General features: G+C 38.9%; 2 protein-coding genes across 3 annotated transcripts in view; one reads left to right on the top strand and one right to left on the bottom strand.

The window, feature by feature from the left end:
- Positions 1–11,876, top strand: part of PPP3R1 (protein phosphatase 3 regulatory subunit B, alpha) — a 70,819-nt gene extending 58,943 nt beyond the window's left edge. The window contains exons 3-6 of one of the 2 annotated variants that reach the window (XM_045446287.1): positions 2,336–2,512; positions 3,989–4,048; positions 5,196–5,380; positions 9,759–11,876. In XM_045446287.1, coding sequence (XP_045302243.1) covers positions 2,336–2,512; positions 3,989–4,048; positions 5,196–5,380; positions 9,759–9,806 — 470 coding nt within the window. In that variant the 3' untranslated portion in view covers positions 9,807–11,876. Of the gene's footprint in view, positions 1–2,335; positions 2,513–3,988; positions 4,049–5,195; positions 5,415–5,670; positions 8,741–9,758 lie in introns of those variants that run through there. The other variant, XM_045446286.1, reaches the window with a different exon arrangement.
- A 982-nt stretch (positions 11,877–12,858) lies between these two features.
- On the bottom strand, positions 12,859–24,550 carry PNO1 (partner of NOB1 homolog). The gene is made up of 7 exons (XM_045446285.1): positions 24,253–24,550; positions 23,865–24,014; positions 20,000–20,083; positions 19,758–19,818; positions 19,401–19,518; positions 13,984–14,054; positions 12,859–13,328 (listed from the first exon to the last, which is right to left on the bottom strand). Exons 1-7 carry the CDS (start codon positions 24,457–24,459, stop codon positions 13,261–13,263), a joined length of 759 nt encoding a protein of 252 aa, XP_045302241.1. The 5' UTR covers positions 24,460–24,550; the 3' UTR covers positions 12,859–13,260.
- Positions 24,551–24,698: the final 148 nt, after the last annotated feature.

The following is a 24,698-nucleotide window of genomic DNA, read 5'->3' as shown; positions in this document are numbered from 1 at the left end:
AATGGTACACTCTAGAGTTACTCTAAATGAGATGCTCTTTGGGGACACGTTGTCTTTCCTTTTCCACTTACAGTGTATTTTAGTCATCCATTATGTTCAGTTTCCTCATCACCTTTTCTGGTTTGTGGTTGTAAGGCAAAACTAAAGATTACTGGAAAAAGTTAACTCATCCTTGGTATGGAGAGGGAGAGTAGCTTTCAGCAAAAACTATGAACTTGGAGAAACTGTTCTGAAAGATCCGCTGATTGGTGTCTGGTAGGTTAAGTCGAGTTTTACTCTAAATTCTGATGGCGTTTTGATGAGTAAGTTTTAAATCTGAAACACTTAGAATTAAAACTCATTTAAAACATTTATTGAGTACCTTTTATATGCAGTGTACAGAACACCAGTGAAAGGTCGTGGACTCTGGTCTGAGGTGGGGAAGACAGGTAAATAAATAAATGAAAAGCATTTAAGGGACTTAAGGTTTATTAAATTTTCCTCCCAGGAGTGAGGATATCCAGTTTCATCATGGAAAATAAGAAAATAAGGTTTATTTGAACAGTTGCTTTTATCATCTGTTCATTAAAGAATAAAAGGGACAAAAAAAGGTTATTTGTAGTTGATGTGTTTATGAGGTGCGTATTTCAGTTTTGATTGGATTATTGTAGGTATATATGTGTGTTTTGCTATTTGAAGCAATGTTCAGTTGAATCATTAACATAAAGGCATTTCTGTTACAGTAAAATGTATGTATTGAAAACCTCAAATGCTGCAGACTCACATGTTGGGAAAGTATGGTTTGGGTTTGGGTAGACTCAAGTATGCAGCTTTGTAGCAGAGTACTTAGAAAACGATCACGGTCTTAAAAATTTTAGCATAAATAGCCTCTGGCATTTGTATTAAGCACCATAGCTATTCATTTATTAGCCTTAAACTAGGACTCGAGCTTCCTATTTTGGACCTTCCTCCAGGTCCTTGAGGGCAGCTGCTTTAGCAGAAACTAATTTTGTAAAAATTAAGTAATGAGTCGTGGTACAGTCCCTTTGTTAAATGCTTTTTGAGGCTTGGTGGTGGGAGAGGTGGAGAGATGAGGAATTATCTTTGCAGCTGGTTCATTTGTACCCTTTTCACCATAGAACAGTGTTGGAAAGACTTTTGAAGTTCCTGAAGCTACTAAACTTGCTGTTTTCTGTAAAGGAAGGCATTTGTTTTCACCTTTTTTCTTAAGATTTTATTTTATTAAGACTTGTTCTTTGAGAAAACGTGTCCACTTTTTCCCTTCAGAACGAACTAGGAAAAATCCCTATGAACCAGTGACATTTCTGTGCTCTGTTGACTCACAAACCAGCTCTTATGACTCCCTTTACCAGCTGCATATGAACTACTTCATATTAGAGCAGCATCTGGTAGTTAGTTGTATCGTCTGTACTTTGTAGTGCAGATACAGGTTTTATTTCACTTTAACATAATATTTTTATATTTAAAAAATCTTTAACTTTTAAGTTCTTATAGTGAGAATGCCATATATTCGAACTTTCAAGAAGTTTGCAGTCTCGGTCTCTAATACCGTGCGCCATAATACATGTATACCCATGGGCAGCATAACATTTGACTTAATTTTCTTTTAATATATTTGTATTATTTCTGTTACCAAGATTAAAATTATTTGTATGAATTTGATTTCTTAAAGGAATGAAGACAGTAATGTAATTTAGAAGAAAAAAATCTTTCAAGAATGCATATGCATATTAGAGACTGGATACTGAATTTTTACAGAGTAATTACAAACTAATGCAAACATTTCTTAAGTGAATTTTGTTAGCTGTGGTTCTTTTGGTTAAAAAACATAAAAGCGGTATTTTATTTGCTCATACTTGCTAAGAGTATCTCTGGAAGAATACTCAAGAAACTGGCAACTTTGCCTCTAAGGAGGGGAATTGGATGTCTACAGGGTGGGATAGGAGGGAGGCTTTAATTTTGAACCATGTTCAAACCATGAACTATTAGAAGGAAATCAAACTTGAAAAAAATAAGTGAAAGATGCTTTGGTACAGAACAGAGATTGGTTTAGCCTGCCTAGTAGGAATCACCTGACTCCATGATCGGCTTAGCATTGCAATCCTATAATATCTTGGTGCATATACAGTTGGTTTGCGTATGTTATGGCAGGGGCAGGCAAACAAAAAGGTAACCAAATAAAAATACCATGTACTTTTCTGTTACAGGCAATTAACCAATAGAATATGTAACTTTTAATTAAACTCAAACTTTGATTAACTGCTGGATTTTTTTCCCATATAATTCTCATAAAATCATTTTGTAAATCTTGCCACCTCTTTTGGTTTGTTTTTAGTTGATGCTGATGAAATTAAAAGGCTAGGAAAGAGATTTAAGAAGCTCGATTTGGACAATTCTGGTTCTTTGAGTGTGGAAGAGTTCATGTCTCTGCCTGAGTTACAACAGAATCCTTTAGTACAGCGAGTAATAGATATATTTGACACAGATGGGAATGGAGAAGTAGACTTTAAAGGTAAGAAAGTTTTTTAATTTAACAAGTTAGGTAATCTATAACTAGTCTTATAGTTCTGTGTATGAAAATGTCTGAAAATTTAGTTTTTTAAAAATGTGTTTATTGGTGATCTTATAATAATGTTAAATTCTTGAAACGTGTGGTATATGAACCTTAATGAACTAATAAGTAAAAGATCTTTTACCGCTTGGTTCATATATGATCAAATTTATCTATTTCCTTTGTTTTTGGAAAGTTAATCTTATTTTGGGAAACATGTTAGAACTGCATTTTTAGAAACTTTATTTAAAGAATGAGACTTATACTAAGCAATAAAAAATAAACTGTAGTAATAAGGAGATGAGCATTTTACACAGGGTTATTTTAATCTAGAATTTTACATAAAACAATAGTGATTTTGCTAATATTACCATGGTACATAAGTTTATATTTGATTCTATACTTTGTCATCAACAGACTTTGTTATTTTAGTTCCAGGAACTGAGTTTTAAGTGAAGGAGGATCTAAAACAGATTTTATGATAGATTTAATGTTAAACAGGCAGTGAAGAAAAATGATCATTTTCACGAGGCTTCCAACACTTTATTTAAATGAGTCTGAATTTTGGGACCAGAAATTCAAAATTATTTTTGTTCTGGCAAAACAGTCGGGGGGGTGCTTGCTGGCTCAGAAGAGCATGAGACTTCGATCGTGAGATCGTGAGTTCAAGCCCCACACTGGGCAGAGAAAATTACTTAACAAACGGAAGAAACAAAACAATGTATAATCTTTTTTTTAACACTTGTAAGATTTTGTGTTTTTTAAATATTTTTATTTTATGTTGAAATGTTTATTTTTGAGAGAAAGAGAGCAAGCAGGGAAGCTGCAGAGAGAGGCGGACAGAGGATCCTAAGTGGGCTCTGCAGCTGACACATAGAGATGGAGCCTGATGTGGGGCTCAAACTCCTGAACTGTGAGACCTTGACCTGAGCTGCAGTTGGACGCTCAAGCAAACTGAGCCATCCAAGCGCCCCAGGATTTTGTTTTTAAGTCATCTCTGCACCCAGTATGGGGTTCCAGCTTACAACCTTGAGACCAGGAGTCGCATGCTCCGCCTACTGAGCCAGCCAGGTGCCACTGTGATCTTTTAAAAAACCCCTCTTTTATAGTTCCATTCCAAAAAGAAAGCATTAAATAGCTTAAAGAATTGTTTTTTAGTGGTAAGCTGTATGTTACTTAAGAAATATTGCTCAAATTGATTTGACCTTAGAGAACTGAAAGTTTGGATATTTAAAAAAATACATAGAACCTTGTTTGTTGAAATTTCAAATTCGGCACTTTCAGTTTAAAACACTGCTTTGTAATATTTTCTTTTGCAGCAAAAAAAATATTCTTTTATGGATATGTTAAGTTTTTGTGTGTGGGGGGGTATTATGTATTTTCCTGTATAAAAAAAATGAAACTTCTGATTTGTAAACACTTTCTGTTCTTATTCAGAATTCATTGAGGGAGTCTCTCAGTTCAGTGTCAAAGGAGATAAGGAACAGAAGTTGAGGTGTAAGTATTTTTCTTTACTGAATTCATTCTTCCTCTTATACCACTACTACCCCATACTACATTATAAACTCCTTTTTTAGAAATATTCTAAAAGATGACTTTTTCTAGATTCTTAGTATATGTAACAGAAATTGTATATTCTGGAGAAAATCCTTTTAGGCTCTTTGCAACTAGTATATTCTAATGATGTCATTGTTGCTTTTTAGTTGGATAGAAAGAAAATTTCCTTCTAGTTAAAACAGCTATATAAACTGCTTGTCTTGGATAAGAAATTTGTTGATGAAAGTGGGAAGAAATGTTCTAATGTCATTAGGTGAACTTAGTTTATATACATATTTAGCCAGAAGTCCACTCTTTTGGTTTATGTAGGCACCCTCTATCACAGTGAACATCTGTACCTTTGTAAGTTATTCAGCTCTTAATTAGACATTTTATTCAGTAATAGTTCTCTGAGGCACAGGATATATGCAAACATCTTTTGTAAATTAACTCTTAATATAAATGAGAATAACAGTAATAGCAGTTGAACTTTTGCCATGTTTCAGACACTGTTCTAAGCAATTTTTTACATGTATTATATGCCAGTTATAAAGTACTCTATAAAGAACCTGGGAAGTTGGAACTGTTACTAGTCCCAATTTTATGTATAGAAACTGAAGCTTAGCAAGGATAAATAACTTTTCTTTAGGTATGCTAATTGGCCCAAGCACTCTTGACTCCAGAGCCCATACTTTTTTTTCTTTATTTTTAATTTTTTAATGTTTATTTATTTTAGAGACAGAGAGAGACAGAGCATGAATGGGGGAGGGTCAGAGAGAGAGGGAGACACAGAATCTGAAATGGGCTCCAGGCTCTGAGCTGTCAGCACAGAGCCCGATGCGGGGCTCGAACTTACAGACCGTGAGATCATGACCTGAGCCGAAGTCGGACGCTTAACCGATTGAGCCACCCAGGCGCCCCAAGAGCCCATACTTTTAACCAGCTGTGTAACTGCCCCTAGAGGCAAGATCAAATGTGAGAAGGAGCCATCTTCATAGTTATAATTCTAGACTAGATGTTTGACAACTCACTGTTTTCTTCTTCATTGAAGGTATTTACTTGTGATTGCCTTACAACTGCCATTGATTTTCCTTACTCTTTTTTTTAGTTGCTTTCCGTATCTATGACATGGATAAAGATGGCTATATTTCCAACGGGGAACTCTTCCAGGTGCTGAAGATGATGGTGGGGAACAATCTGAAAGATACACAGTTACAGCAAATTGTAGACAAAACCATAATAAATGCAGATAAGGATGGAGATGGAAGAATATCCTTTGAAGAATTCTGTGCTGTGAGTACAAAAGAGCTGGTTCTTCAAAAGTTAGGTTTTTTTTTTTGTTGTTGTTGCTTTTTTTTTAATTTTTTTTTCAACGTTTATTTATTTTTGGGATAGAGAGAGACAGAGCATGAACGGGGGAGGGGCAGAGAGAGAGGGAGACACAGAATCGGAAACAGGCTCCAGGCTCTGAGCCATCAGCCCAGAGCCCGACGCGGGGCTCGAACTCACGAACCGCGAGATCGTGACCTGGCTGAAGTCGGACGCTTAACCGACTGCGCCACCCAGGCGCCCCCAAAAGTTAGGTTTTAAAAGCATTTATAAAACTACTTAATAGAGAGTTCCTTATACTTATTTGCCCTAGAAATTTATATACAGTATTTGATTTTACCTAATTGCCCATATTCAAAGTTTTGAAATATTCCTTATGGTAACTGTTAATAACTAACCATTATTATTCTCAAGAATTCCTGTTCCCAGTGATTATCTGGTAATACACCCTAATGCTAGTACCATTTTACTTATACTAATAACTTATTGTTGGTAGTCCCCCACATTACAAACAGGGCATATTCTTAAGGTTCATTTAAAAATAAATATGTTTGAAAACACTTGTGGAGGGTAGGTGTTGATGCGGTTTCAGCTAGGAATCCAGAAGTTTGGCTTCATGAGGACAACAGAAGTGGAGTGCCTATGCATGTTAGACTCATCAGCTAGGCAGTGTAAATGGTGATTCCTCCCCTGTCCCCTCTCCCAAGCTACTGATGGATTTGCCACCACTCAGTGCTTCCAAACAGGAACACAGCCGCTCAGCTTCTTTCTCTACTTTGCCAAAGCAAAGATACTAGCCTTTTGATACATATAATAAGGAGTTTTAACTGCAAGCTAGAAAGACCAGAGAATCCAGAGGAGAGGCGAAGATAAGAAAGAAAAAAGTTTTAAAGTTTTTCAGTTACGATTGGATGCTACTGTGGCAAGATTTCCTTCCTCCCTTTTCATTTTTTATTTAGACCATACAAGGAAAAACTAATGACTGCTTGTGTGTTATGTAAGGACTAAAGTTGTTACTGTGGCATTGAAGTAGAAGTTCACATTATCCTTTAAGTAGCTTCCTTGCTCTCAAGGGAATACTGTGTGTTTCAAAAAGTAGGGTGATGCTCTAAAATTGAAAGAACAGACTGGGTCTTTTTGGAAGAGGGTTAGGCTTGAGATTGGAGACTTTGTTGCCTGGTAGTACTGCCGGGAGGGTTTATGTTGCTCCTCTGTTTCTTCTTTACCAAAGATCACGGAAAGACTGGTGTGGAGTGTGGTCAGATTGTGCCGTGGGACCAGGCTGGTCATGTCAGCATAGGTAGCCAGTTTTCAAAAGAAGGAAAGAAAAGAAATTCAGGGGTGCCTGGGTGGCTCAGTCAGTTGAGCATCTGACTCCTGATTTCAGCTCATGTCATGATCTCACAGTTCATGAGATGGAGCCCTGCGCTGGGTTCTGCGTGGCTCCAGCAGTGCAGAGTCTGCTTGGGATTCTTTCTCCCTCTCTCTCTGCCCCTCCTCTGTTCACACCTGCACTCTTTCAAAATAAATATTAAAAAAAAAAAAAAAAAAATCCTGAGCATTGAGGGAACAAAGCAAAAATGGAAAACTCTTTCCTACAGTGATGTGAGATGTATATAGATGAAGATTCCATTTAGTAAATATAAAAATGTAAGTTAAAATTACACATAAATTGTCATTGGAAGAAAATTAAAATGTGTATGATGCTGTTTACGCTGAAGACATAAGCTGTGCTTTGAGTTTATTTCCAGTATTTGATAAATTGCTTTTGTATTTTTGAGGAGTGTAGTTTGGGGATGGAGAAAAACTTTTGTGCTTTAAACCCAACTTCTCTGAACATTGATCGAGTCCATAACTTTGGCTTCATTGAGTCCTTTTTATTCTGATTTCTCAAGCTATAGCAGTAAAGAGATGGGAAGTTACTTTAAAAGATCACATGCTTGTCTCCCTCCTTTAAAAATTTCAGAATACTTAAACATACAAAGAAAATAGAAACAATTGATGACAGTGTTAAAGTTGGCAGGTTGAACTGAATGCTTGTACAGCTGACCCTTGAAAAACATGGGTTTGAACTGCACATGTCCACTTATATGCTATTTTTTCTTTTCAGTGAAGTACTGCACATGTTTTTTTGTGTTAATGTTTTATTTTTTTTCTAGCTTTATTGTAAGAATGTAGTATGTAATGCATACACAAAATAGTGTTAATTGTTATTCATGAGGCTTCTGGTTAACAGTGGGCTATTGGTTAAATTTTGGGAGAGCCAAAAGTTCTATGTGACTTTTTTACTGCATAGCGGGGTTGATATCTCCAACCCCTGTTGTTGTTCAAGAGTCAGATTATTTATTTTTGCTTTCCTCTCCAAACTCCATTGAAATTAAACGGATTAAAAAGTAAAGGTTTTGAACCCACAGGACAAAGAGAATAGTAGGGAGGATAGCAACTAGACAATTTAAAACTCTGTAAACTGACTTAATAGAAAAAATGAATTCTGAGCTATCAGCTTGTAAAGCTGAGCGGCAACTTGGTATATAATGCAGAATCCCTGAAAGGCTCAGAAATTGGTAGCATAAGATAAGTGAAAGTGGAGGGGTGGCTCAGTTGGTTGGGCCTCTGACTTCGGCTCAGGTCATGATCTCATGGGTTGTGAGTTTGAGCCCTGCATCGGGCTTTGCTGACAGTTTAGAGCCTGGAGCCTGATTCTGATTCTGTGTCTCATTCTTTCTCTGCCCCTCCCCCACCTGTGCTGTCTCTCAAAAATAAATAAATGTAAAAAAAAATTAAGTGAAAATGGGGATAAAGGCAAGACTAAAAACAGTTGCTTGAAGTCTGTTTAAAAAGCATTCAGAACACTAGATCTCCCTACTCTGTTCAGACTCCTCCACTGTAGTGGGAGATTGGAGAGGGTGAAGTAATGAGTCTGGAAAACATGAGGAATAGATTGTGTGTGTGTTGGGGGTGGGGGGTGGGGCGCGTGGTGGTGAGTATCCAAGAGAAGGCAATGCAGGAATGTTATTTGCAGACCTGTAGGGAAATACTGAATATTACCTGAAAATCCTAAATGATTATCTCTGTGTAAAAGAAAATAGAGAACGAAGGCAGGGTAGCAAACTGCTGTTTTCATAGAAGTTGTAGAGCTAATTGGCTATTCAAGCTTTATTTTTGAAATAAAAATTTTAGGTTAAATTCAAAAATAATACAGATGCAGTTATACACAACAACATGGATTAATCTCAAAAACCTGTCGGGTGAAACAAGCCAGATATGAAAGAAATTTCATTTTAAAATGTACAAAAACAAACCAAACTAATCCATGTTGTTAAAGTCACAGTAGTGGGTGGGTGTGGGGGGGGGGGCGCGGGTAGGGCAGGAGGAAGGAGATGGCTAGTGCTGGAAGGGGGCCGCGGAAGACTGCTGAAAATGATCTGGGTGCTTAGCTACTTGGGTATTTACACTGGGAAAATTCAAGCTATGAACATTTATGACTTACGTATTTTCCTTATGTAGGTTATATTTAATAATAATACAGGTAATTACACTTTTAGATTACCATGTCATTTATTCACTGAGATTTCTGTAACAATTCTACATGTACTGAATGAAGCCCATGAGAAAATGTGCAGAAGTTTTTATTTGGTATTTTTATAATGCCTTCTAGAATGGACTGACAAGTTGGGTTTTGAGGATAATTTTTATGCTAACATCTGGTTATTATTTAATATTAAACTACCTTAGTGTAGGGGTTAGCAAACCAAAATGGGTCAAATCCTTCCCGTGGCCTGTTTTGTAGGTCTTTGAGCTTAGAACAGTTTTTTACATTTGTAAAAAAAAAAGTGGGAGAGGAAAATGCCAAGAGAAATTATATGTGGCCTACAAAGCCTATAACACTTCTTATCTGGCCTTTTAACTTTGCCAACCATTGTCCTAGAACACAAGAAAATGCCTGTTATCCTGAGAGAAAGCCCTTACCTAGAGGCAATACAGGTTTAAAAAAACCCAAACCTCAAAAGCCAGCTTCTGAAAATGGTTAAAGTAGTATTGTTTTTTAAATTATAGGGTTTTTTTTTTATGTTTATTTTTGAGAGAGAGTATGAGTGGGGGAGGGGTGGAGAGAGAGGGAGGCAGAATCCGAAGCAGGCTCCAGGCTCTGAGCTGTCAGCACCAGAGCTTGACGCGGGGCTCGAACTCATGAGCTGTGAGATCATGACCTGAGCCGAAATTGGACACTCAACTGACTGAGCCACCCAGGAGCCCCTTAAATTGTAATTTGGTTAAGGTGGTCAGACTAGTAACAAGGAATTTTCAAACGTGGTTAAGCTTGATTTGTTCCTATCTGTTGCAGGTTGTAGGTGGCCTAGATATCCACAAAAAGATGGTGGTAGATGTGTGACTCTTTTTCTAAAGAGTACCACCCAACACTTTTGCTTTCTTCTCCATCTCTGAAGATCTGCTCAAGACGTCCAGCAATGCTCTCTGTGTATTTAAATGGAAGTATTTTTCTCTGTGAAGCCACATTTTCCAACACGAGCCTCATGAAGCCAACTAAGTGTTATTGAACTCTTATTCTCTCAATAACTCAGTGTAGCACTTTAAAGTCTGAAGGACAGCAGCATGAAAAGAGCATATCAATGTGGTGAAGAAAGGGAAGGGGTTGGCTTTTTAATTTATTTTTCTTCATCTTTTATAACAAGAAAGTATCTATATATACATATGTAAATATTTATATATAGATATATGTAGCTTTCTATATGTGTAGGTTGGCTTTAATTTAATATACTTGATTCAGAAGCAAAATGATAGAGTACAAAAGTGCCAAGCAGAACATAAAACATCCTTACTTTTATTTCACACAGTTTTATATATAGATAGAAAGTTGTACAATTTGAGCCGGGTGTTAGGCCAGCTATTTTCCTTTTCCTGTGCTTTCTCCTTTGAGAGATTGACAAAGCATTTGTTAACGTCCTATTACTTACCTTAATTACATTTTTGTAACAGAGGAGTCTGTAATTTTCTTTATACCTATGAATAGATTTCCAGGGACTAGGTCTCGTTGCTGAGCAGCTCTACTGCATCTCTGCCTGAGGAGAAAGTACAGTGCAGTGCTGCCGCCAAGAGCTCCTCCTTGTGTTCCGGCAGGAACCGCACCAAGCTCACGGCTGCTTCGTTGTTACTTCTGAACGAGGAGCCATTTTCCTTTCTTAAATGTCCCTGAGTTAAATGTAAGTTACCAGTTGTGGAAAAGCCGGAAGCTGAGGCAATCACGATTTATCTTAAGACATTACTCAATGAAGAATACCTGAAGTAATCATGGACTACTTAGGATATCCATTCATTTGTTTCATTACATGGGTAAACAGTTTGTCATTAAACTTCTGTTTGAACCGTAAATTTCTTTTCCGTTGCAGAAAACTTGCAGCTAATCTGGAAAATTGGTGATATTTAATGTGCATGTACATATCTAAACACCCACACAGATTGGTGATTTAAATGGAAGAAGTCTTTTTAATCTCTGTATGCCACAGAAGAGCAAAATTGTACCAAAATTTATACCTCTCCTGTTTCTTTACCACAAGGCATAGAGAGTGCATGGTGGTTTCCTTTCTTGATTTGCCCATATTTGTAATGGATGATAACTGAAGAAATGTGTGATATAAAAGTAGTGTATCATGTTCCACCACTTGATATTATCCCTTCCCTTTTCTGCAAAGGTACTATTGGCTGGAAGAGAACATTTTGGTTAGCTTTCTAGGAAAGTAGTCTTCCCCTATGTAGTTTTTCTAGAAAACCAGTTTCATAATCATGAGTGGAAAAGGGCAGGTTGAATCAAAGTAAATGAATCTTAAATTGGGCACGCCTGCCTGCCATCGCTGTTCCTTCAACTGAGTGCTGCACATCATGGGCTCTGTCTGTGAGAGAAAAATCCCGGTGCTTGGTGTCTTTGCATGACATGGAGTTTTGCATGTAGATCAATTTAAAATGTACCTCTTGTTTACATAATTTGCATAATTTTAAAAGATAATGTTGCCAAACTTTGGAAATGTTAATGTTCAAACTGAGAATCTCCACTACATGTAACTTTCTTCCTCTGGATCAGTACGTGGCTTATACTCCCAGCCAGTGGTTTGATCTGTTCCAGTGTCAACTGCCATGTGCTCTGCTTCAAGGGGGAACTAGTCTTTTGTGAATTTTTTGTACATAAGTATTTGTTACAAATATTTTAGCAAATGCTTTCTATTTCTCTTGCTTGTGCATATCTTGGCTGGCGTTACAGAAAAATAGTGCAAACATTATTTCCTTACTGGGGAATGAGGGTTTTTTTTTTTCTTTTTCGTTTTTAGTGGGGGTGGGGGAGGGGTTTATGTTGAATGTTTAGTTTTTTCTTCTGCATGAAACGTCATGTTGTGGGATCTTTAGAAAACTTCATACTGTATGAATAAGAAAATAAAATATTTGAAACTTGCTTGAGTGTACTCCCAGTCATCTTTGTTGGGCTCCCACAGCCATTAGGTAGTGTTTTGTCCATTAGGTAGTCTTTTTTTTCATTCTTTTGATTTAAAAAAAAAAAAAAATGGTAAATTGATGTTTGGTATTTGACTATAGGCCATAAGATAAATCTGCTTTATCACTGGTTAAAAACACAAGTCATTACAAGGACCTACAAAGCCTTTCCTCATTATGCCTTTACTACTTACCCTTCTTCTGCTTCCAGCTGCCTTCGCGTCCTGTGGTTCCTGGATCTTTGGGCTTACTTCTGCTGTGGGCCTTTGTATGGTCTCCCCTGCCAGATCCTGCACAGCTAATGCCTCCAAGTCTGTTCAAATATGTCCTGGCTCCCAACGATGTTCCTGGCCATCCCATGTAAACATACTACACCCATGTCTCCTTTACCCCCACCCCCCTTTACCCCCCCTCCCCCCCCCCCTTCTGTTGCATTTACCCTCTGATGACAGAACTTACTTGGGTATTTTGTACATCTGTCTTCCCTGGTTACTGAAATAAAACGAAAACTCCACAAGGGCATTCATGTCTATTTCTGTCCATTGTTCACTGACAGCCTCACTTGTCTAGAATTCCATCTACCTCTTAGCGTTAGCTCATTAAATACTTAACGAAGGATTAAACAGGCAGGCATTAGTTAAAACAACCTCTTGCATTTGCAGAACATCATAGTCTTGGTAAAAACGTTCTGTTACCATTTTTCACCTTTACTACTTAGAAGAAATATGCTCAAACACTGGTCTGGCTACTTTAAGTGTTTATTTGAAAAATAAAGTTCTTTCTTCACCATCAACTTTGTGATGTTTTTAATTTTATAAACTACAAAATAGGTACAAAGACTAGCTAGTCTGCCTTTGTTCACTGCAGTTATCTTTGAACTGCTGCTTCTATGATTCTAAAAAACCCACATACTACCCAGTATTAAGGCTCATGATTCAGAGCGGTTTTGTGCGATTTTTTTAATTACACTCCATGGACAAGAAATGTTTATAAATTTATAAAAAGTTATAAATTTATAAATAAATTGATAAGTTCATACAGTACTGTTTAAACCAGAAGTTTCCCTCCTAGAAGAATCATAATGCAAATCTTTTATTGAAAACGAAGTAATAAGTTATAGTTAATGTGTAAGTATAGTGTGCCAAATTCAGACATGGAAATTATCCTCAAAGTTGCTGTATTACCAAACCTTTCCTTTCTGTTTATGCTTCTGGCTGTGAGAACAGAAGTGATGAAGGCTTAGAGTGACTGGAATACTCTTCACGTAGTTTCTTGTGACCACATGTGGAGGAGAAGGCTTTTTCTCTAGAGTCCAAAGACAAGATAAAAAGTCTCTTGATTTGAAATCAGAACCGATCTGCTGCTCTGCTAGCCACGGCTCGGATATTGCCATAAACCTTTGATGGAGGATTTCCTGCAGAGGAAAATGAACGTTATCTATACAAATATACCCACATACAGAAGCTACATGGAAAGCAGTCTACAACTCTAAAAAGAACAGACATTTTCCAGTGGATTGCTCTTAAACCAACAAGAGAACTGTAAACCATACCCAAATATCCTCCAAAAACATTTTAAATCCTGAGTCAAAGGCACCAACCTGTCTGTTTCAAAAAGAAGCTGGTCAATCAGATCCGGGCACTGATGGAAAATCCCATCTAGAGCAAGCTACTACAATCCTGTAACTCTTAACAGAAGTTAACGGACTTTGCTGCACTGCTTGAAAATAGGACTAAGTGTGTCAATTAAATTGATGGTGACCAGCAGCTCTTTTTTTTGTTGAAACCTGAAACATGTTGCCTACTATTCTGGAAGGGCTTTTCACTGCACCTCAGGGGAAAGCAGCAAAGATTTAAGCAATATAATCCAACAAACCCTGTATCTTCTCTAGCAAATAGAATCCAAGCAAAAATACTTTTTTCTTTAGGTCCACATTTGCCAACCCCCATTTCTACTTGCTATCTTTAACATTACCCTTCACCTACACTGATTTGCAAATGTGGTTTGAGTTCTAAATTCCCTATTCTTTTCTTTCCAGAGAACACACCCAAGGAATAAATTGCTGTTACCCAGGATAAGGTTGCATATGGCAGTTCTTGCCATCTTGATGTTCTGGAAAGAGCCAAGGATGTGAACTTTCCTGCAAGAGAGAATAGAGAATGTGAGACAAGTTAGCAACAAAAAGCATTTCCTTAATGAAGCCCCCTAATCCAGAAACTTCGGAAAATCATGACAGATACAGATCTCTAAATAAAGAAGGTGGTGATGGATGCACAACTCTAAATGCACTAAAAACCACTCTGAAGGGGAATATTATGGTATGTAAATTATATCCCAAGAAAAATCAGAAAAAAAAAAAAAAAAACTTAAGAAACCAAGAATTTAAGATTCTTAATGATGGTTACTAACAAGTGAGTGCCTTCTATGTGCTGTGTATGCGTTTATGTGTTCCCATTCATTTAAATTTTTTTTTTTTTTAATTTTTGAGAGGGGCGGGGGGGAGAGACACCAGGGGAGGAATACAGAGAGGGAGACACAGAATCCAAACACAGGCTCCAGGCCTGAGCTGTCAGCACAGAGCCCAACATGGGGCTTGAACCCACGAACCGTGAGATCATAACCCAAGCCGAAGCTGGATGCTTAACGGACTGAGCCACCCAGGTGCCCCTATGTGTTCCCATTTAATCCTTAGAGGAGCTTTATTAGGTAATTTACTCCCATTTTACAAATGAAGTAAATTTACAAGAATCAAAAAACAGAAACCCTGTCAAGATTACACACTGGCAGAGGTGGGATTATTAAGTACCCACAAATGCAAGTAACGCTGTATTTAATCAAAATATTTGGGTTTCAACTGCAAAGCTTTCTAAAGGTTATCTAAGTTTAGGGGCGCCTGGGTGGCTCAGTCGGTTAAGCGTCTGACTTCAGCTCAGGTCATGATCTCGCGGTCTGTGAGTTGGAGCCCGCGTCGGGCTCTGGGCTGATGACTTGGAGCCTGGAGCCTGCTTCCGATTCTGTGTCTCCCTCTCTCTCTGCCCCTGCCCCGTTCATGCTCTGTCTCTCTCTGTCTCAAAAATAAATAAAACGTTTTAAAAAAATAAAAAAAAATAAAGGTTATCTAAGTTTCTTTATTCATAGGGTCATTCAGACCCTTCTAATGGGTATTCCTGGCTGACTGACTCAAACAACATGGACAACATAGTTTTGTCTTTTTGAGCCCATCTTTCAAAAAATATCAGTAAACTGACACCAAAATTGGCAGTGGGAACACCAAGAGGAACCCTCTTGCCCATTTCTGAAATTGGGGTAAAAGTGAAAGTCTGTTCAAGATGATCCTCTGATTTTCTTCCCTACTCCGTGGAATCAGGCAACCACCCACTGTAACGGGTGAAATTATGGGGGTGGGGGTTGTTCCCTGGAAAAGGTAAAAGACATGATGTCTGGACCAGGGGTACCAGGTACAGTTGAAGTAGGAGTACCACGTTAAAAACAGGGGCATGTCAAAGCAAATATTTGCACACTGATTGTTGAGACCTCCAACTGTCTTCCATAACCAGGCTTCAAAGTCTGGCAGCAAAGAGCCTGGAGAATGCTTCTCTGGGGAACCTGCCCTGCCCAATAAAGAAAGACTAAAAGAGACATTAGGGCTTCCTCAAAGAAACAGCCTGGCAGTAACCCTGAGTGAAGCCTGCAGTCAACCAGCATTACCCCCTCACCCCCTCAGGCCCCTGTGAGCTCAGGGCTTCCAGTCTGCTCTTTACTGCCTCACACATAAGGCGAACACTGAGGATCACCAGAATCCGAGAAGACCATCTAATACAAAAAGAAGTTACAACCAGCAAGGTGAAGAAAGCATTACAGAAACAGGCTGTGGGGACAAAAAAGTGAAAACCGCAAGAACAAAACAAAATCAAGTCAGTAAGATCCGAAAAGCCATTTCATGTACCCATGAATCAACAGCAGGATGTTAAGAAAACTAAACATAAGGATTAAAAGACAGAGTTACAGAAAGGAATTCCAGATAGGGTGGGGGAAAGAAAAGGAAAGCCAAAACGATTCAAGAAAATTTCTAAGAAATTTCTAAAATTTCATTATAGAAAATGAGTTTCTAATTTGAAAGGGTCCAGTACGATGAATAAAAACAGACCCACACTAACACATATCACTATGAAATTTCAGAACACAATGGATTAAGAAGATAGTACAACTCCCAGATAGGAAGCTAAAATAATCAGATAGCAAAATGTCTTTGGACTTCTCAACAGCAACACTGAAAGCCAGGATGCAGCAATGTCTCCAGAGTTCTGAACGAACTGCAGAGTTGGCCAGCAGCCAGGACATCTTCAAAACAAGATCTCAAAAAATGTTCTTCCTAAGCTAATAAGTTTGCTTCTGGACTATCTACAGCACCAAAGTAAGGAGTACTCGGGGGTGGGTGAAATGAGTGAAGAGGGTCAAACAGCACAAAACAGCATATAAATTCCAGTTATAAAATAAGTCCCGGAATGTAATGTAGAACATGTCAGCGATAGTCAATAATACTGTGCTACAAGCAGAGCTGCCGAGAGTAAATCTTAGAAATTATCACACAAGAAAAAACAAATTTGTAACTGTGTTGATGAACGGATGTTAATAGACTTACTGTGATCATTTTGCAATATATACAAGTATCAAAGAAGAAAAAAAAAAACCCACAAGTACTCAAAAAGAATCCAACACCAAGGGATTCAAATAGCAAAGGGGCAAGGCTGAAAGGAGAACCCAGGATGCCAGCTGGGTGCCAGGCAGAGAGGGTACCAGTGCTTCTGAAAAAGAAGGATCCAGGAGAGATTTCTCAAACGCTTGCTAAATCTAGATACACCAAGGAGAGATACAACAGCAGACAGCTTTTTAACTGAATTTTACTGAATATTAAGAAAGTACACTGGTAAGGAATTATTTTTTCAAGTGAAAACAGAATTGTAAAGGACAGAGGAATCACAGTATATCACCTGGTTCAGCTGAGATACAGTGGGCAGAGATTCTGTACTCAGGGAATACTGAACACCAGTCTTACAGCACCCCCAGTTTATGGGGGACGTAGGGAGGGAGAAGCAAACTGGATGTGAGAAGGCTTGAGTACAGGGGGTGGAGGTGGGGAGAGGGATGAAAGAAACCTAAATTTTCATCTTTCATGGTAGAAAGTCAACAGTGAATCTGGAAAAAAAAAATCAAGCTGGCATATAAACAAGATATTTGGAAATATGGGCATAAGTAGTTTAAAATTAGCTAAAAGAGTTGAAACTGGTTCCTCTGAGGAAGGGGAAATGGAAGTAGGTGGTAGAAATTTGGGGCTTGCTCACAGATGTGTATGTTTGATAAAAATTAAAATTCTTTACAATAGAGCAGAAAGGTGAGGAAATAGAGAAAGCAAGAATACTTGAAGTATGAGTAGTTGTGCTCCCAAAGTAACGGGGCAAGATCTGAATGGAATGCAGGTCTCAGGACATATAGGCAACATTATTTGCCATCTGATATACTGAATATATTTGGAATAGTTTTTAGTTTATCGTGCTCACGTTATACTGTATTTTACGAGATTATCGACAACTCATCAAAAACAACATAGGTGCATGTTAATCCACCTTACGGTTATATCATAATTAATATAAGTTGTTGAACGTGTGGATTTAGTCTATTTATACTGAAAACTCAAGATAGTGCATTTTTTTGATTTCAGGTAGTATGTAATTCGGTTTGTAACAAAAATACAAAAACATAAAAAGTTACTCAATAATAGCAACACTATTCATAATAACCCCAAACTGAAAACAGCCCAACTGTGAATGAATAAACAAAATGCAACACATCCATATAATTAGTACTTGGCAATAAAAAGGAATTACTGACACACCCAACAAAATGGAGAGACTCAAAACAGCATGCTAATTATAAGACGCTATACAACAAAGACCACATACTGTGTATTTCCATTCATAGAAATTTCTAGAAAAGGCAAAACTACAACAGAAAGTAGACCAGGGACTCCTAGGTGGCCCAGTTGGTTAAGCATCAAATTTTGGCTCAGGTCATGATCTCACAGTTTGTGAGTTCAAGCTCTGCATTGGGCTGTCATCAGGCTCTGTTGAGCCAGCTTCGGATCCTCTGTAAGCACCTCCCCGCACCCCCCCCCCCCCCATCGGTACCCCTCCCCAGCTCTAACGTGGCATACGCACTCTCTCTCACAAATAAACAAACATAATAAAAAAAAAGAGAAAGTAGATTAGTGATTGCCTGGGATGAGGTGGGATCATAGGACTACAGATCTGCTCCAAAACTCACTGAACAGCATACTAATAGAGGTAATTTTGGAGAGATGTAAATCATACTGCAATAAAGCTGTTAAAAAAGCTAGTTCAATAGTGCATTTTAAGGTGACACAAATATGCTTAAAATTTAACACAACACAGTACCCATAATTTGATTACCAAATCAGTTACATTTTTAGATTTCTAAATTAACAAAGTTTTTAGGGCTACATAGGATACTTTCAAATGTGGTATACGTTTCAAAACATTTTAAAATTCCTAGTTCAAAAAAAGCTTCCCTCATGGCTCCATACTCCCAACTGCAGGCTCACGTCACAAAGATCAAAATTACAATACACCTGTCTTCCAGTAAGAGGGCCACCAACGTGGTATTACCATTAACCCTCGAGTGTAAAACAGAGTCTAAAATTTAGATTCTAAATTACAGTGAGGCCCTGAGTTTAGAGCAAAGACAGTATGATTTTAAATTAAAATTATTTCTGGGTTTAGCAGCAGGCAGATCCCTCCTCCTCTCAGTCAACTGCTTCGTTCCCCAACTTCATGGCATTATATAATTTGCGAGCCATCTGCCAGTAACCCCGACCCAGCACTGCAGCAGCATCAACCCCCGACAGGGCTAATCCCAGCTTGACTTCCTGCACCCTTACTTTAAGCCTGTCTCATCTTCTTTCTGTTCAGATAGCTGCTCTCTAGTTTTTCATCCAATGTGCAACACTCTCCGTCCTTTTAGGGAGGACCTTTCCATGTAATTCTAAATTATTTACAAAGTATCTACATATAATTCTTTAAAAAGAAAGTCACAAGGGCATTTAAAACACCTACTACATATATTTCTTTAAAAAAAAGTCACAAGGGCATTTAAAACACCTACTCTTTGCCCTCTCCTACTGATTAAAGAGTCCCCTAAGATTCTACTGAAATCTTCACGCGTCACGTAACTTCTTTTAATAGTAATTCTAAACACTTCCTTTACTGCTGAGAAAAAAGCTAAAATTTCTAAGATCTTCTCAACCTACTTAATCTGCTTTCAAAGTAACTATGTATTTCATTCAGAACCATATACTGACAAAGATTCAGTGGCAACATAATGGATAAAATACAATCTTTATAGCTTCTTGAAACCAGCAAAAGATCAAATATAAATTATGACAATAATTTTCTCAAGATCAGATACTTACACATCGGCCAAAACTATCCGCGTCCGTGTCACATTCTCTATGGTGAATTTGGTTTTTCCTCCTTTGCCAGCGATTCTTCCTATTGCTCTTGACAGGTGGTCTCCCTTTAGGGGCTTCACTAAATGAGAGGAGCAAGACCTCAGGAGGCAAGCCATTCCAGTATACCACCCACTCCATAATGAAGTTTAATCATTAACTAAATTTCCCTATTAAAAGACAAAACATATATTGTCTATTTTTAAAACCTGCTAGTAATACAGGTCAAATGATGCTATTAGAAAGCTAAGAAACACATACAATACAAAGTCGGCAATACAAAAGTACAATAATAATAGGAAAAGACCATCATACACTCACCATCTGTAATTTCAAAGGACTCTAGGAAGAGGTCATCCAACCTAATGAGGGCAACTGCATCCTACAACATAAAAATAAATGCTGTGGAGCCCTTCATTTAGATACCTGAGAATGACTATTAAGTTAAAATTCACCAACTGTAGACCTAGAAAACCCCCAAATTTTTTTCAAAAAAGCCCAAATCCATTGAAACATTCATATTATGTTTAAGCCCCTATTTCAGATGTCATGAAATCACTCACCTCTACCTGAAACCCAAGAATAAAGGCTTTCACAAAATCAGCTGCTTTTGTCAGAGCACTAACATCCTTGGTTTCTTTACAAGTCTGTTAAAAAAAAAAAAAAAAAAAGTACAAATTAAGATTGGAGATAATATTCCAATAAAACACTAGGACTGACCTTCCCTATTATTAAAATTTCCTTTACCACCACCCTTCCCCAATATATTCTCTACGACCCAGTTTTTGGTGATAGATCAGCACTACATTTAATTTACCCAAAATCTATAAAGAACTTATCAAACTTAACATCCAAGAAACAAACAACCCAGTTAAGAAGTGGGCAGAAGACATGAATAGACACTTTTTCAAAGAAGACATCCACGTGGCTGACAAGATACATGAAAAGATGCTCAACATCGCCCATCATCAGGGAAATACAAATCAAAACCATGATGAGATACAACCTCACACCTGTCAGAATGACTAATATTAACAATAAGAAACAACAGGTGTTGGTGAGGATACAGAGAAAGGGGAACCCTCTAGCACTCCTGGTGGGAATCAAACTGGTACAGCCACTCTGGAGAACAGTATGGAGATTCCTCAAAAAACTAAAAATAGGGGCGCCTGGGTGGCTCAGTCCGTTAAGCGTCCGACTTCAGCGCAGGTCATGATCTCACAGTTCATGAGTTCGAGCCCTGCGTCGGGCTCTGTGCTGACAGCCTGGAGCCTGCTTCGGATTCTGTGTCTCCCTCTCTCTCTGCCCCCCCCCCCCCCCCACACTCTGTCTCTCTCTCTCTCTCAAAAATAAACAAACATTAAAAAAAAAAAAAAAAACCCTAAAAATAGAACTACCTTATGATCCAGCAAGTGTACTATTAGGTATTTACTCAAAGGATACAAAAATACATATTTGAAGGTGTACATGCACCCCAATGTTTACAGCAGCAATATCAATAATAGCCAAACTATGGAGAGAGCCCAAAGGTTCATCGACTGATAAGTGGATAAAGAAGATGTGGTATATATATATACAATGGAAGAGGGGTGCCTGGGTGGTTCAGTAGGTTAAAAACATCTGACTCTTGATTTTAGCTCCAGTCATGATCTCACAGTTCATGACATCTAGCCCCATGTGGGGTTCTGTGCTAACAGCGTGGAGCCTACTTGGGATTTTCTCTGTCTTTGCCCCTGTCCCACTCACACACATGCTCCCTCTCTCAAAATAAATAAATAAAAAAAATGATTGGGATGGAACATTACTCAGCCATCAGAAATAATGAAATCTTGCTATTTGCAACAATGCAGACGGAGCTAGAATCTATTATGTTAAGTGAGAAAAGTCAATCAGGGAAAGGCAAAATACCATGATTTCATTCATATGTAGAATTTAAGAAACAAAACGGATGAACATATGGGAAGGGGAGGAGAGAAGAGAAGGAAACAAACCACAAGAAACTCTTAATAAATAATAGAGAACAAGTTGCCTGAGGGTTGATGGAGGGAGGTGGGTGGGAGATGGGATAGATAGGTGATAGGCATTAAGGAGGGTACTTGTTATGATGAGTACTAGGTATTGTATGAAAGTGATGAATCACAGAATTCTACTCCTGAAACCAATATTACTCTGTATGTTAACTAAAATTTAAATTAAAAAATAATAACTTGCAAAACAAAATGCTCCCAGCTTTACAGCTGGGTAGTTCCATCCTGCCAAATGACTACACTCCATGAGCGATCTCACTCTGGGGTAAACTGCAAGATTCCCTCTGGCACAGCCCAGAAGCCCACACACTGAGGGACCTCTGACCCTGGTCTATCCCGTCAATGCCCAGGCTGGTCCTCTTCTTCCTCAATGCATGCAGTCTTCCTGGGAGTTCTGATCTAATCTCCTGACTTCAACCGTCATTATATACTGATGTTTCTCAAAGCACTAACTCCAGTACTAACTACCAAAAATGATTTAAGCAGGGATCTTTTCCTCAAAGGCTTTACTGGATAATTACAGAAATAACTGCTATTCATAAAATTCCTACCACTGAAAATGACATGCATTGCAAAGGTGCTTTACATACAGCAGCTCTAACCTTCATGTCAACCTTGAGTATTAATATAAAAACCTTTACATTTGAGAAAACTAAAGTACTAAAATGTGAAAAAGGTAGAATTCCAATACAGGTCTGATTCCAAAATTGTCATTTCTATTCTCCCACACAGACTCACAATTTAGTTGAGACCACATATTTGACAAATTTAAAACTCTACAAGGTTGTGTAATGGCACATTTAAAATCAGACCCCAGTTCCAATCCTGTATGTGACCTTGGGCATGTCCCCTTCTTGCTGCAGGTCTTAAGTTTTCTCATTTGTAAAATAAAAAGGTCAGAGTGGGAGGTCCTGAAAGCCACCCCACCCCCCATCGAGATTCACTTATTAGTGAGTGAATTTTCACTAACATACTCTTTTTTTTAATGTTTGTTTATTTTTGAGAGAGAGAGAGAGTGTGAGTAGGTGAGGGGCAGAGAGAGAGGGAGACAGAGGATCCGAAGCGGGCTCTGTGCTGTTAGCACAGAACTAACAGGGGTCAAACCCACGAGCCCTGAGATGATGACCTGGGCTGAAGTCAGATGCTTTAACCAACTAAGCCACCCAGGGGCCCCAACTAACATACTCCTTTGACCCTCAGTTTCCTCGTATCTAAATGATGGGGATTTGTTAAGTACTTCACAGGGCTGTCCTAAAGGTTAATATGATGTGGTGCGTGCTAAAGCACCACTACGTTTATGGCCTCCGGCAGGACCAACAAATGTGAGTGGAATCCAAACTAATGCTGCTGGGACATGTGACAGCCAAGCACAGCAAGAGTGTAGGCTCTGAAGACACGACTGCAACACAGGCCAATCCTAAAGGAGAAAGCTCTTGAGCTGGATTCTGAAAGATGACTGGGATTGAGGCAGGAAAAAAAAAAAGAGTACAGAGGAGAGGGCCTTCTTCAGAGAGCAAAGCCCCCAATAGTATGGACATAAATATGTTCAAAGAGATGGTGAGATGAGTCAGGACTTAAATTTCTACTTAAAAGGCAGGTTAGGTCAAAAAACAGCTTTTGCCCTTCAGAGATTTTGAAGACACTAGGATACCATAGTAAAAGCAGTGTGGTCCAGGCACTGGCACACAGGAAGGGGAGGTGAAAGGAGATCTAAAGCAACGAAGCAAGGGAAACCCTTAAGGAAACAAGGTGTTCTCACACAAAGCTACAAAAACCTGCATGAAAGTGACAATGAGAACAAAGAGGAGTTCTACCGCCAAGTTCTAGATTTTAAACTTTACCAACTCTTCAGAGCTGTGCATCTGCTTTACTGCATTATTCTAGCTCAACATGAGTCTATACCAGTCCTGATGACGGTATAAGAACCCTCAAAACAGAAGATAGAATTAATTTTGGTTATTGATTCTAATACGAAACTGGCACCCAGGAAAAGAAGACCAAAGTTAATTAATATTAACTTTCAAACTGACACCATGAAATGAATATATGTGTGTGTGTACAAGTATGTACTTTTGTTCCTTATTTACATACTTCTGTTTATGACAACCTCTTTACTCCACCTTCTCTCATTTCAACACAGAACACATCATAAAATACATGTACAGGCATGGCCAGTATTTTGGTCTGACCTTAGGCCCACCTTATGAATTCAACTAATATACATGTTGAATGCAAACTTCAAAGACATTCAAGAAGTTCCAGCTCACTGTACTATTTTAGAAAACTGCATGACGACCGTTTAACAAAACAACTCCCACTAAGGAAAGCCTATTCACTCCTTTTCATCCCTGTAGGAGAGAGAAGCCCTAACATATTTGGAAGTGGTTGACATTCTCCTTACCCTGATCTCTACATTCCTCGATTTCAAGTTAAAGCGTATCTGAAGTCCCAAATGTTCTACAACAGGAGTAAATATCTTCATCCAGTTTTCTTTTAATGGCGTGTATCTGTTAGCTGGGACCGGAATTTTCCTTGTTTCTTCTTTCCCACTCTACAATAAAAGAACACACAACTCGGGAGATGTCTCGAAGGATGGAGATGGGCATTGCAAAATGACAGCTCTTCCCCAAAAAGATTTAATTGAACGAATTAAACTTCGTTCAGGAGAGTCGTTTCTCTAAGGACCCCACTACGGAAGAGCCCCAGCAGTTTTAACATCACCCAGAGGCCACCGGCTTGGTCCAACTTTGGCCCCGGCCTCGTTCCTCACCCACGGTCCCCGCTAGTACCAGGAATCCATCCCCAGCGAGGGGCGGGAAAACGGGTCTCTTCGCGGGCCGGGCCTCCTCTGTGTCCATGCGGGCCGCGTCCCCGCCCTCCCCCGCCGCGGACAGCTGCTCAGCCTGCCGTTTCTTCGCCCGCCGGCCACCCTTGCGGGTGACTTGGGTGAAGCCGTCCTCGACCCCCGCGCTCTGGGCCTCCATCTGCGTTTCCATCCCCAGGAATCTCCAGCCCCAACATGTGCTTCCGGCCAGAACGCGAGCACCTCTGCAATGCGCAGGCGCACCTCGCAGGGTCCAGCGTCCGCCAACCAGCCCCAGGGCTCCGCCCACTTTCCTAAGAAGTCCCAAGTAGGGGCCCTGGAGCGGGATTTTGTGCGTTTTTTGGACCGGAAGGGGGAATATCCTAAAATATGCCTGATTCCTGTCGTGCCCTCTGGCTCCGCCATTCCCAG

Source organism: Leopardus geoffroyi, chromosome A3 (genome assembly GCF_018350155.1).
Source record: "Leopardus geoffroyi isolate Oge1 chromosome A3, O.geoffroyi_Oge1_pat1.0, whole genome shotgun sequence".
NCBI classification, from domain to species: domain Eukaryota; kingdom Metazoa; phylum Chordata; class Mammalia; order Carnivora; family Felidae; genus Leopardus; species Leopardus geoffroyi.
Note: the sequence above shows the minus strand (reverse complement) of the source record. Positions and strands in the feature narration are given on the sequence as shown.

Coding starts and splice junctions, on each gene's coding strand:
- PNO1 (XM_045446285.1), bottom strand. CDS start 24,459: ATGGAAACGCAGATGGAGGCCCAGAGCGCGGGGGTCGAGGACGGCTTC. Junction 19,819..19,999: donor TTCTTGGGTTTCAGGTAGAG/GTGAGTGATTTC, acceptor TTTATGTTGTAG/GATGCAGTTGCCCTCATTAG. Junction 14,055..19,400: donor CGGATAGTTTTGGCCGATGT/GTAAGTATCTGA, acceptor TCTCTCTTGCAG/GAAAGTTCACATCCTTGGCT.